Source organism: Carettochelys insculpta, chromosome 4, assembly GCF_033958435.1.
Source record: "Carettochelys insculpta isolate YL-2023 chromosome 4, ASM3395843v1, whole genome shotgun sequence".
In the NCBI taxonomy this organism is placed as follows: domain Eukaryota; kingdom Metazoa; phylum Chordata; order Testudines; family Carettochelyidae; genus Carettochelys; species Carettochelys insculpta.
The window spans coordinates 17,829,864-17,843,708 of record NC_134140.1 but is presented as its reverse complement, the minus strand read 5'-3'; the positions used below and the strand labels follow the sequence as shown (position 1 = coordinate 17,843,708).

The 13,845-nt window shown below is 43.6% G+C and overlaps 1 protein-coding gene across 6 annotated transcripts in view; it reads right to left on the bottom strand.

Annotated features, from left to right (window-relative positions):
- The window catches only part of FGFR3 (fibroblast growth factor receptor 3), a 78,429-nt gene that overhangs the window by 30,731 nt on the left and 33,853 nt on the right, over positions 1–13,845 (bottom strand). For all 6 annotated transcript variants that reach the window (XM_074992323.1, XM_074992324.1, XM_074992326.1 and 3 more), the window contains exon 4: positions 9,484–9,537. In XM_074992323.1, coding sequence (XP_074848424.1) covers positions 9,484–9,537 — 54 coding nt within the window. The remainder of the gene's footprint in view (positions 1–9,483; positions 9,538–13,845) is intronic.

The window sequence follows — 13,845 nt, the reverse complement described above, 5'->3', positions numbered from 1 at the left end:
ATAGTAAATCACAGCTACCATCCAATGGATTAGACACTACCTACTGTGCATGTGTGCATGTCAGCTCTGAGAAATGCTGCCACTTGTATTTAAGCCCTCAATAATTCTGGGCCTTTGCCCAGTTTTGTATCTTCTCCAGGAACTAGATGTGCCCAGACTGATCTCTGTAACTTTGTGCTTTGCTTAGCGCTGGAAAACTTAATGGGACAGATCTTCAGCTGCCGTAAAACTGTTATAAGCACCACTGAAGTCAGTCACTGTGCGTGTCTATATTTTTTTCTCTCATGCTTGGGCCCAGAAAGTGCCCTTGTATTAGCCAGGTAAACTAGTGTTGCAACAATTACACTTCGCACTTCCTCTAAGGAATCTCTTCACATTTAACTAACATGCCTGAATTCAAGTGGTTGGATGATTTTTAAGGCTGAAACTGTCCATGTCTAACCTGGAAAGTTCTTTCCTCTTGCTGATTCTTTCAGTATTTAATTTTAAATTTGAGGCAAAAAACTTTTGAGTGTTGTAGAATCCCTCAGGCCCCACACCTAACACCGAGACTTATTTTTTCCTCTGTTAAATTACTAGCTTATTCCTCCCCAGCACACATGGAGGAGCTACATAGATTTAGTTCATGTTTGCACTTGTTTCTAAAAAAAGCCACAACAGGGCTGATCTCACATCATAGAGCCTCAGCTGTCCTGTAGACCAACACTAGCGCCTGAAGTCATTTCTTCCCGATTGGGGTGCTGCAGTTTTATCTAGCCTGAGCAACAAGGAGTTCCTCAGGTGCTTGCATCACCAAGCTTGCACAGCTGTGCCCAACGGGAGAAAGTAGGGGACAGGATTAATTAGCACACACTTCTCTGCTACAACCTCATGCTGGGGGTATCACCCCATCCATGTCCCTGTATGCCACCCCAAAAGAAAGATGCCCAAGGTACTATGCTGGCACTTTGCCCCGAGATGTCAGGAAGCACAGCAGGAATGGACATGCCAGCTCTCCCTGTCCTCTTGGAGAGGTGCTAACCTCACTGGGCTCATGCAGTGAGTCCAGGACACAGGGGTGCAAAAGTTAAGGGGAATTCTTTGCACCCTCTTCACCTTTGCATGTATCCATGAAGGGCTGGGCACAAACAAACCGGGCAGGTGAACTTCATGGACTCAAATGGAACAAGAATTTCATCCTCAATGCTGATAACACAGGCTAAGGTTTTCAAAAAGGTATTCAGGGGATTCAGGTGCCTGATTCTCAAGGCGTCAAGAGTGCCCAACCTCAGTCAGTCCCCAGCTCTGAAGCCCTGTAAGCATTCTGATTCTAATCTGGAGTCCTTCCATGAAAGCCACAGGGCCAGCTATTCTGAATTTACATCATTGTGCCTGGGAGCAGAGTTTGATGCAGTGATGACCTCAGATGAAAATCTAACCTCAGCTGCTCAGTGCATTGCTCACTCACTGAAGGGAAATGCACCTCCCTAAGAGGCCTCACTGACTACTCCCCTTCTCTCTCTGTACAAACAGAGCCTTCCAAGGCCAGAAGCCCTGTGATCACCTAGAACGCAGGTCCCAGCGCTCACCCAAACTAGGTCCTAATGCACATCTTTTAGAAAGACATCCTAACTTGATTTAAAAATAATCAGGAGAGAGAATCCAACATGGCCCTGGGATGAGCTGCTCCAATGGCCACTGACTGTCACTCTGAAAAATGTATCCTTCAGGCTCACGGCAGTATTCCTGACAAGCTGCGCACATGTACAGCCACTAAGGAGAGACTCAGATGTCGCCTGGCTGATTAGGAGAGCACGCACAGCCAGGATTTTTGGTTTGTTTGTTTCTTTTGGTGGTACACATCTGCACATGCCTCTGTATAAAAAATGTATTCCGCCCATGGATGGAAGAGTTGAGAGGGAACACGAGCTCGCTGATGCGAGGGACCAAGAAATTGGCAAGTGAGTTCTCGTTTCACAGGCTACATAAACCGCACCAGCCAGCAGGCAATTTTAGCATCTGCAGACATGAGACACATGTTCCGTGTCACTGCAGCTTCCCCATCTTACTGGAAAGTCATCAGGTTGTGGGAAAAGTGGTGGAAGCAGTAGACTCTGGCGAGCACATCACTTTATTTGCTGAGAACAGTTGTACCGTTTGCAGTGCTCCCAATTCTAACCTGTTTTAACACTTCATCAACCAGACTGCAGATCCCATGCTCCCAAATACTTCAACAGCTTTTGACAACTGTAATCATGAAGACTAAGTATTAAGATCTGATACTACCCTCAAATATGCTTGAAGAGTGCTTGTTGCTGCATAATGTCAGAGTCTGCCCTTAGCAGCACAACCACCCCCCGCCCCCTTCACTCAGCTCTTAACATTACAATGCTGAGCAGAAAGCTTATAGCCCTGACCCCGCTGGGATTAGAACTGTGCCAGCTACATCTGGATCGAAGAGTTTGCAGCAATAAGCAACAACAATAGAAGGAAATGTAGGAATTTCTTTGGAAATCACAGATGCTGTAAACTTGGGTGCACAGCAAATGTGCATGAGAGGGGCTTCAAATGCTGTAAAATAACTGGGCTAGACAGCTTTTCATCCAAGTGTATAAAAATCTACCACCAGTCCAAAGCACTGAGCTTACCAGCCTGGGCCTAGTCTCCTAAGCCTTGTCTACACTAGCAAATGTGTCTTTTTCCCATGGAGTAAAGCTAACTCAAGTGATCTCTCTTAACTGAAACTCCCCCTTCCACCTCTCATTCCCCCTTCCAAATACAAGGAATCAGGTAGATTTCTATTTAGCTCTCTCAGTCATACCTCCTGGACCAATTAATAGCATGTTTGTAAGATAGCTCTAGGAAGGGATAGAAACAGAATTATGGCATACAATTATGGGAATCACCATAAAACTAAAGATAAAAAGGCCAGGAAAGCTTGAATAGGTTTTGCTCAGCTCTGTAGGACATTAGCTCCTTGCTTTCGCAGCCATCAGATTTCAGTGGCTGTACCTACATACCTAGATGTCTAGGTTCTTATAATGTGCTATCTCCCTTCCCCCAGAAGGCCCAACAATGCCCAATTCCATCCTTTGTCAGCATGGTAAACACGAAATGGACTTTTGGCATTACAAAAGTAACGTGCGTATTTCATTCTCCTTCCCTCCATCAGCGGGCCTGTCTGCACAACACTGTGAGTTCTCTGTAGCTTAGGATCTTTGTATTATTTGTCAAATGGCCACAACATTTTCTGTGCTGTAGAAGACAGAGCAGGGCAATCCTGACACTGGAGAGATTTCCCAGAGTCAGCTGTTGCTTTGTACACAGCTAATGATTCAGGACATACTCAACCCAGTGAGCTGGTGAAAACTGGGTTGGAATACAGCAGAATCTCTGCACTGAGGTAGAATCCCCAGATTCATCCAGAAGATTGGCAGGGAGCAGATTCAGTTCAATACGTGACCATGACTAGCAAAAAGCTCATGGACATGTCTATTCTGGCTAAAGCCCCCATGTACTCCCTTGGCTATAATTCCTACAGAAGTTCTGGGCTAGAGCTAGAAGCTACTAGGTGAAGTTCCTTGACGTGAGTTTACAGGAGATGAGGCGACTGTGCTCTCTTTAAAATGCATGGATTTATTGATCTACATTGGTGCTGTAGATATGTATTTCAGTAGAACTATGGCATGCTAGGCATTGCACAGAGCAAAAGACTATTCCTGGCTCAGAGAATTTACAGTCTAATAAGTGGGTATGAAAAACAATCCAATGAACTGGGAGCACAAGGGAGAACACCAAGAACATGCATTTATAAAGGTCAAATAAATAAGGTTTTTAGTTGCTATCTACCTTCCCTTTATCTGTTGTTGGCCTGGTGGCAGCGGTAGTGAGTCTTCAGAAGGGACAGGAGAGATGACAGTAGATGGTCTAGGAAGGGAGCATGGAAGGAGCAAGAAGAGACATGCACACTGAAGATGGAGCAAAACGAAACAAGGCAGCAAAGCACAGCAAGACATGACAGTACCTGGAAGGTTAAGGTCAAGAAGCTTATATTGGATGCAGTGGAGAAAGGCGCGATAGTGGAGGAGTGAACTGGGAGATTACATGGCCGGGACAAGGAACTGGAGAGATGGATTTGGAGAGCACATGAATGAACTTGAGTGGGGTGAGATGGTGCCAGGAAGGCCAGGGTACGGAGATTTCAGAAGTCAAGGCCTGAGAAGCCAAGGTTCTGGACTGGCATTTTGGAAGGGTGGACAGAGAAAAACCAATGTGCGACTTAAGAGAGACCAGAGGCAAAGCAGCAGGAAGACCTGGTCACAGCCTAGAGACTGGCACAAATGGATCTGGCAGCCAGGTTACAAAAATACACCTGTTGAAGGCTTCAGGCCAGTCACTTGGATCCCATAATTACTGCAAATATTAAGCATGTTGCATCTAGACTGGGCACAACTGGCTGCAACCACGTCCCCGGCAAAGCTAATAGGTCATGTTCATATCATGCCTAAGCGGCACATCACATGCTGGCTGCCAACTTACTCACAACAGCCTGGAGGAACGAACAGGGGCCTGCTGGCGTTACCTGGCCTTCATCCCCAGGCTGCTGGCTTGCGTTATTTCAGGTGCTCAGTACCTGCTTAGGCTGTGCCTAGAATGTGGGGAACTGTGTGCAAAAGATATGCAAATTGCTCACTGCAATTTGTATATCTTTTGCCAACAGTTCTATGGGGAGAGGCTTTTCTGACATTTGGCCTGTCCATAGGGGGACAGATGTGGGGAAAAACCCTCTGTCGAGACATCTGTTCTTCCCCATGGAGTGAGGTGTACAGGGATGTCAACAGAATGCTCCCGGCCAGCAGATCTCTGCTGACAGATATGCAGTCTAGACGTAGCCTTTGTGTATTTGTTCTGCGATTCCCCTATTTTTACTGCAGGCATGGAGCCCGGATCGCTGCTAGCTCCGCAGGCTAAGAACAGCTCTCTTTGCCAACTCTCTTAAATGACAGTTGCTGCTTCTGGAATTTGGGGCGCCAGTTAAAAACCTGAAAGAGTCTTACACTTCACCAGGTAACACAACACTCACCACAAAGACCTAGCTATACTAGAACTCACATTGGCAGGGAGCTGAGGAAGCCAAAATGCTGTCCCTATACTACGCGTGTGCTCAGGGAATCCAAGGCTCTTACCCTAGTCCTCTTTGAAGGGTAAAAGACCCGTCACTCTCTTGGGCTGAGTATCTCAAAGATTCCACTACACAGTTGCAGACAAATGAAAGAATGTTAACTAGGCTATGGGACAGTGTTCAATAAGACGCTAGGGCCTAAAAGGCCCTGATTAGTATCCACAAAGAATCTGAACCAAATAACCTTGTCCTGATTATTAAAATATTTGCATATCATAAACCCCATTTTATGGAGACCGTAAGCCTCCTCTGGGCATGGAGGTGTAATAACATAGCCACAGTTCACAAGTGCTGAGAGATCTGGCTTCTTAACTCACAATGCACGTGGAGATGGTTCATGTTGACTGCTCCTTGTCTTGTTATACTTCATATATACTAGGCTCCATATCTCCCCACTGCTCCCTGCCTGAGTCTTCCCAAGCAAAAGGAACTTCAGTCAGGTCAACGTTCACTTACAGGCGAGTTTGAATTTCACAAGAGAAATTCAGGTTGCAACAAATACTGCCACTGAAACCAAAGGACATTTTATCGCTGGACACTGCGGAAAGCAGGATCGGGCTCTTAAAGTTCACAAGGCAGGGGAGAGTGTGCAGTGGGCAGGATCCACCCCACAGTGATTACACTAATTGCTCTAGTTCATGACACACCTCCTTCACTGAAGTCTTATGCCACATGACTGCACATTCATAATAGGGTCTCTAAAATCTAGGGACCTCCAGTGCTGAAGTCCCACCCTGGTGCAACTTGGAAAGAACTAGAGTCAAGCTCTGCCCCAGAACAAATATCTGTGTCTGTGTCCTATGTAAAGTGTTTTCATCCTTGTGATCCATGGAAGCTGACAGAATACCAGTGCATTTAGTTTTTAACTTTCATGTAGATTGTTTTTCATTTTATGGGAGAAAATGCTGCTAAATCTCCTCTGAAATGCAAAATCCCAAACCCGTGAGTGCAACTAGGGGCAGTGACTCTACATGCATTGGTGTGAAAAATGGAACCGCAAATATTACCCAGATCCTTTCCCATCATCACATACTCAGCCTAATGAGTCACTTTATTTGTCAAAGAATCTTGCTACACCACCTATTTGAATAGCCAATTAAACAAAGAGGAGCAATACTTGGAATAATTAACATAGCTGAGCACTCATTTAACAATTAGGGACTGCCATGAAATTCTGCACCAGACAGGAAAGTCTAATTGTGTAATTTTCCCATCTGATGCCTCTGAGTACACAGTCAGATTTAATTGGCGATTACATTGGTTCTTTGGAAGAGCTCTGACTAGCCAGCAGGGCTGCTGAATAAACAGATAAAACTGGAGAGATGGGAAAGGAGAGTCTGAAAGAAGCATTGTATTTTAGTTTTTAGAACCAGAAGGAACAGCTGTAGATAACTCAGGTGCTGTAGGCACAGATCACAATTTGTAACTTGGTTGCAGCAAAGCCGTATTTCATCTGAAGTTATGGAAGAGTGCCCTGTGTGCTTTTTGGCTTTTTAAGAAGGAGTCACCTCCAATTTTACTGTTAGGATCAGAGGGTTAAAAGATGATGAAAGTCGCAGAGAATACCAAGCAGATGCATTGACTCAACATTCTATGGGGTTGCTACATCGTGCATCTGTCTTGCTTAGGTGTGTCTTTGCTTAGTTTCCTAGCGCTGATAAAGCCGGCCCCGATAATTACAAAAAAATCACAAGTCAGGCTCCAAAAGATCACGAGACTGGTTTTAAAATATCAACACTAATAAAAGCAAACTCTTGGGGTGTGGTGGGTCTTGTGTTATATTTGCCTTTTAGTTTTGGAATCTTGTGGGAGTCACATTTTCAAGCTCTTCTCTGCAGCGATCTGAGCCAGAAAAGTTAATTAATTTAAAAAATAAAATCAAAACAAAGTAGGTGGAGACTCTCACGTAATTATATGATGCCAGGAACTAGCACTTTAAGAAAAATCCCATGCACTGTGAGACTCCAGATAAAAATTGCAGACTAAGAACTATGGGTCTCAGTATGCTCCTTCCTGTTGGAAAGAGAGTGAGTGAGTTGGGGAGGAAGAAGCTTCACCAGGTTCCCACGGAGGGCTTTTCAGCCAGACAAAGCTCCATGGAAGGGCAAAGTGCTTTTCTCCTACATCATGCATCTCTCTCACAACTGGTGCAGATTTCCACAGCTCTGCAAGAGGTACACGACCATTTATGAGGAAGCACTGGGCCTCTGCAGGGACCCCTGTTCCAGCTCAAGTCAATGAGAGATTGGTGGGAGACAGAACAACAGGTATCTTCCCAGCCTGGCCCTTTTCACATATTCACGTGCAGACTGTTTCTGCTGATAGTTGCCATGGTTCTCACTGGCACATACCTACTGCCAACTACTTTTTGCCAGCAGCAAGCGTGGGGTTCAGGGCGAAAGGGCTGCACAAAAAGTCTTGGGATGAATAAATCTAAATACATTGCCCTGGGAGTTTCAGGGGACCTAGGAGATCAACCAGATCTTTTTTCAACTTTTGACACCTACTATTTACATATCCCAGATGGTGAGTGACACGATTCCCACTTCGCAATAATCTCCGGAGCACTGGACAAAGTTTAACTGATGGGTCTGCCTACGGCTGGTAGAAAAAGCACTCCCACATTGCCACAAGCCACATGATTTCACAGCTTTCTGCTTTTGCATACTGGCCTAATTGACCGTTATATAACCAAGGAGAATCCAACTCTTCATAGTGAGGCCTTCATGTAAATCTAGTGGCTACCTTCTGATCTAAAAAAAGAAACCTTAATTGTCAGGGAGACCCAGGCTGTAACCTATAAATACCCATGGCAAAACGTGTGGTTTTTCTTTTTAATACAAGAAAAATGTGTCCTTTTGTAACACCACACAGCATGCTTTTTATGACACCCAGTGCTAAGAGATGAAGCCGTTTACTTTAAACCACATTTTTAAAATGCAAACATATAAACCAGAAAAGAATGATGCACTGGGTGAAACCAGGCATGTGTACCAAATCCAGAACAGAGCTGACAACTTGCTTCACTTCCACCAGCTTTAACAGGCCTTAATGGAGCCGAGTGTTTGTGGGGAGGTACTGTCCGCTTTGCAGGACCAGACCCTTAATGAGCAGGTATCAGAATGCCACAAATGACGGCCAATGGCTCAGCTGGCACCATAACTCCCAATTACTGTTCACCTCTTGCAAGACACTCTGGTACAAATTCATGACAGTGACAGACCTGTTTTTAAGAGTCCGAGAGATCTAATGCTGTGGGTAGGAGAAATGTTCCAGTCATGCTGAAGTTCTGCCAAGGTACATAGATGATTTGGAGCTCAAACACAAGACATTTATGTATTCACTCACTCACACACAGAGTTTGCCTTGAACACATATAAAGCGCATAATAAAACAATGCTAATGCCTCTGAAGCATGTAATAATCCAGATTCCTGGTACTACACTTGAAGTACCAAGCACAAAGGACTGAAAGAGCCACAGTGGGAAAAGAAAACAATGTGAAGCTGATGTTTGGGGCAGATTTCACCCAGAGTATGAGAAGGTGCTGATCCAAAGGAGTTGTTCTTGCTTATGGCATCAATGAATCTTGCCTATGGCTGCTCCTTAGCAAGCTAGCTAGTAAAGAAAAAGCATTAAACTGGCTACAAAAATACAGGCTCAGATCCTCCCTTGGTGTAAAAATCAGTATAGGTCCACTGAAATAAGCAAGAAAAATGAGTTTGCCTGAACTGAAACACGAGGATAGGTTTAATACTACAGTTCAAGCTGCTGCAGCAATATGGCAAATCAGTTAAGACTGTTAGAAGGTCACCATCACCTTGGTACTGCAGCATAAACATAATGACCTTAAAATAAACATCTGCCCTGCCATTGCTTATGACCTTCTAGATCATGCTTCGTTATGGTGGCTACGTACCAAATCTAGGGCAATTCTTATTTTTAATGCTACAGATGATCTCCTTCAACTTTGAATGAGGTACAATACTTCCATGGTGCACTTCAAAAGGTAGGTAGGTAGGTAGGTATTGCACTCCTGTTTTACAGACAGGGAAACTAAGGCAGGTAGCTGTTCTACCCTTAAGGTCACCAAATGAGTCTGCAGCACAGGCAGGACAAGAGCTCAGGTCTCCCAAGTGCTTCATTTTGTCCTATGCACCTGGCCGCACAGTTCCTCATATATATTTTGGGAATCTTCTATTTTAAACAATAATAATCTTGTGCATCCTATATTGTCACCCATGAACATCATAGCATGTATAGAAATACTGTGAATGTTATCTTTAAAGAAAACAGACTATGCATTCAAAAACAAGACATTACCTGTGTCTTCAGACTCATCATCGTCGTCTTCATCATCCCCTGATGATGGAGAATCTTGAAAGGGAAGGGGAAAAAATGTCACTTGATGCGCTACCACTACTCCCACCCCCACTACTACTGTTTCAGCATTTCATTTTCTTTATACCACAGCAAAAAACAGTTGATCAAACTCAGACTTTTTTTAAACCACTATGGAGCACAGTTTCAAGCGGCAGCTTGGGTGTGTAAAACGCTGCACCTTTCCCCACCTCCCCATAACTGCATGTTTGGGCATCAGAAAGAGGATCTGGAGAATGGAGATTCACCCGAGAGAATAAAAGGAGGTTCTGCTCCCTTTCACTGCTTTAACCTTTCCCATGCAGAAGTAACCAATAAAAGTGTGAATTGTTTCCCTCAACCTTGTGTAAAAGGGGACTGGCCCCCCTCCCCCACCCAAAAACCCCAAACTCCTCCCTCACCAAAATAACCAAAAAACCCTCCTATCTCCAGGCTTGTGATTTTTTTTTCCTCTTTATGATGGCTGAAGATTGTCAGAAAGTATTTTTACAAAGAAGGATCCTGCTCTATTATTTCTAACCTCAGACAGTCTGGTCCAGATTCTCTAAATTATTTAGGTGTCTAACTCATGGGCCCCAGGTGCCAAAATATTTTGGAGGATCTGGAGCTCAGCTCCTGTCTAGGCAGAACGACTCTCAAGTCCTAGGTTTGCAAAGGTTTACTGGCATGCTTAATTAACAACAAGCAGTCCTGTAGTGCCTTAAAGGCTACTTAATGTTACACACTGTGAGTAGTCCCAAATGAAGCTCCACTGCTATAGGATCATGAAAGATGCATTAAATTCATAGTAACAGAGAGGGAGCCGTGCTAGTCTACACACTATCAAAACAAAAAGCAGTCAAGTAGCACTTTAAAGACTAGCAAAATGGTTTATTCGGTGAGCTTTCGTGGGACAGACCCACTTCTTCAGACCATAGCCAGACCAGAACAGACTCAATATTTAAGGCACAGAGAACCAAAGACAGTAAGCAAGGAGGACAAATCAGAAAAAGATAATCAAGGTGAGCAAATCAGAGAGTGGAGGGCTGGGGGCCAGCTTTGTCCACATATCTTCCCTGGAAATACCATCACTGGACCGAACCAGGTTACTCACAGAATCACGGGCACTTTCTCATGCTCCTCTACTAACATCATATATGCCATCATGTGCCAACAATGCCCAGATGCTTTGTATATTGGACACACTTCTAACTCCCTTAGACAAAGGGTCAATGGGCACAAAACAGACATCAAAACACTCCAGATCCACAAACCAGTTAGTCAACATTTTAATGGAATGGGGCATTCTGTCAATGACCTAAAGGTATGTGTGTTACTGAAAAGGAATTATCGCACTGTTTTGGAAAGAGAAACATCTGAGCTGGCTTTTATATTAAAATTCGGCACATTAACACATGGTTTAAATCGTGATGGGAACTTTCTGAGTCACTATAGGGGCTTGTCTGCATACTTGGCTCAATCTAATTCTTGACCTCCCCCCCCACCCCACCACTCTCTGATTTGCTCACCTTGATTATCTTTTTCTGATTTGTCCTCCTTGCTTACTGTCTTTGGTTCTCTGTGCCTTAAATATTGAGTCTGTTCTGGTCTGGCTATGGTCTGAAGAAGTGGGTCTGTCCCACAAAAGCTCACCGAATAAACCATTTCGCTCATCTTTAAAGTGCTACTTGACTGCTTTTTGCATTAAATTAAGCATGTGTATTAAGTCTTTGAAGGCCTAAGATGACTAGGCAACTAGTACAATGATGAAATCACAAAGTTAGTCAATTAGAATTTTCTTTCTTTCTGATTTTGCTCCTTATTTTTCTAACACAGACTGTTCTCTTTTGTTCTCCAGAGAAAGTCTTTCCAGTAACACTTTTGGGATTTGGGAACTGAGTACTACAAAGGGGAACATATTTGAGACATAGGACGGGGGAACCCCCCCTCCATTTGTTACTCAATCACAACTGCACTATGGTGCCTCCATCAGGGACAGGAGACATGGGCCAGGTCTACACCATAAATTTACATCAGCGTAGGTTTTACGTTTGACAGGGTTGACTGGGGACGTCATGTAATGGAGCCACAGCACCCTGTGAGTATGAGTCTCAACGAGACATTTATCCCTTTTTCCTCGCCTAGTCTCACAGCTGTGATTGCCATTCCAGATCCAACCAATGGGCCACTACTCCACATTCAATAATGGCCACCCCCAGATACTTCACATGTAAAAGTGACATGACACCTGACCAATCCACTGAAAGAGTATGCTTCTTTGACAGATAATATGTTTCATTTTGCCCACTGTAGATCTGGTCTTTTTGTTTTGATAGGTTCTCCCATTTTCCCTCTGAGACCTATTTTGTTGACTCTAGACTATTTATAAAATTAATACCCCACTGTCACGTCACCGCTCTAAGCTACCCAACCCCCATCTTTAAAAAATTTTCTCCTCATACCCAAGTATCTCTAGGGACTTCCACTACCATTCTCTGGATCTGTGGTTCTGTCCTTTCCGCAATGGGATACGTTCTTATTGAGACCAAAAATGGCATATGCCAGGTAAGACCATATAACTAATACGTAACAGCTTCATAATGTTTTCTGTATTGATCCCTAACATTTAAACAATGCCTAACACCATGTTTGCATTTATTGAGCTATCTACAAAGTTGTTAGTTCTTTTCCCGCCTGACTGGTTAGTTTAGCAACCATTCACCAGTAAAACCCTGAAACCTGTTTGTAAGATTTCCCATTATTCATTGCTTCTTTAAATATCACCAGTAAATACAAAAAGGCATAATGTTATGCAGCTGCTTTGTCATTCTGATATAGCAGCAAAAGAAACTGTCACTAGATTTTTAGACGATAGGAAATTTTATGAATGCTCAACATGTGGTCAGAAACGTAATGCATCCTGTTTAGCCAAAGTCAAGCAGAATATCCTTTGGTCCAATAGGAGCTCTTGTATTTTTATATCATCTTCTTCTATTCAACTGACTGGTAAATGCAGTGAAAAAGCTAATAAAGGTATCATTGTTCCATAGTATCTGGAGAGATCGGCAGAAATATTCACTGTACACGAATACAGGAGTTACCATATTGCATTAGATTATTGGGGCATAATATGTAGCCTCTCGGGTTTGGCCCAGATTCATTTAAGCATGTGTGCAACTTCCATCATGTGTTTAAGTCCCAGGACTTAAGTCCCACTAAAATTCTATGGGACTTTGTGAAAGTTTTGTATGTGCTTAAAGCATACGCAAGTGCTTTGGTGAAATGGGGGCTTCTGACAATATTTGCTACAGACTGATGAAGGCAAGAACTGCAGGGCCAGGAACAAAAAAAGGAGTAAGGTAAAATCCTTCCTGACCTTACACCCTGAATGCATGAGGTTTGGGATTCTTACTTTGGCATGATTATAATACGTATATAATTTAACGAATACCAGTCTTAATTGTGTGGCAGCAGAGCACGTTCTTAATTAAATAATCTACTTGGACAAGAAATCAAATGGATTTAGTGGACATGATTTTCTTTTCCCATCAGCGAATGTGATGTCACAGACAGATACAAATGGTCCACGATCTTTCCCAAAACAATGAGTCTGTTCAGAGGAACTAGAATTCAGGTTTTAAAAATGGGGGTCTAAAGTTAAGAGCCTAAGTTCATATTCAGGTACCTGAAGAAGTGGACTGACTTCAGACATGCTGAAAGTCCCAGACTGGAACTCTGAATTCAGGGGGAGCTGCTGGGAACACCCTACTTTTGAAAGATCAGATCACTTATGCAAGTGCCTGAATATGTCCCCAGAATCTTAGCATCAGGCACTCATTTTTGAAAATCTTGATGCTGGATTTTCCAAAGCTCTTTTCTCGCAGTACCAAAATGCAATGAGTACTAGTAACCTGGTATTCTGTCCTGCCATAAGGCCACACGCCCATCAGCTCCAAAGGCAGTTCTGTTCATGGAAGCATTGCAGAACTGGAGTGCAAATAACTGAAGATTTTGTTCTGAGGAGAGGAATGTAAGCAATAATGTTTGGAGGAGGAAAATGGGGTTCTCTCCCCTTAACTAATGAAATGCTGACTCACACCCACATCCAGGGTCCTGTTTTTAAAGAGAAAGCTTACAAAAAGCTGCCAAGTCTACGCATACACCAGTGTATTCCTCAATCAACCTTTACTTCACAGAGCAGTAACTTTGAACCTGATTTCCAGACCACCTTAAGGAAAAAGGTGATTCATTGTATTGCTTGTAATGCAGGGTGTGTACCTGGGAGGTCAGCTGTTTTACCTGACAGGCCTAGTTTTCCCTCCAGGT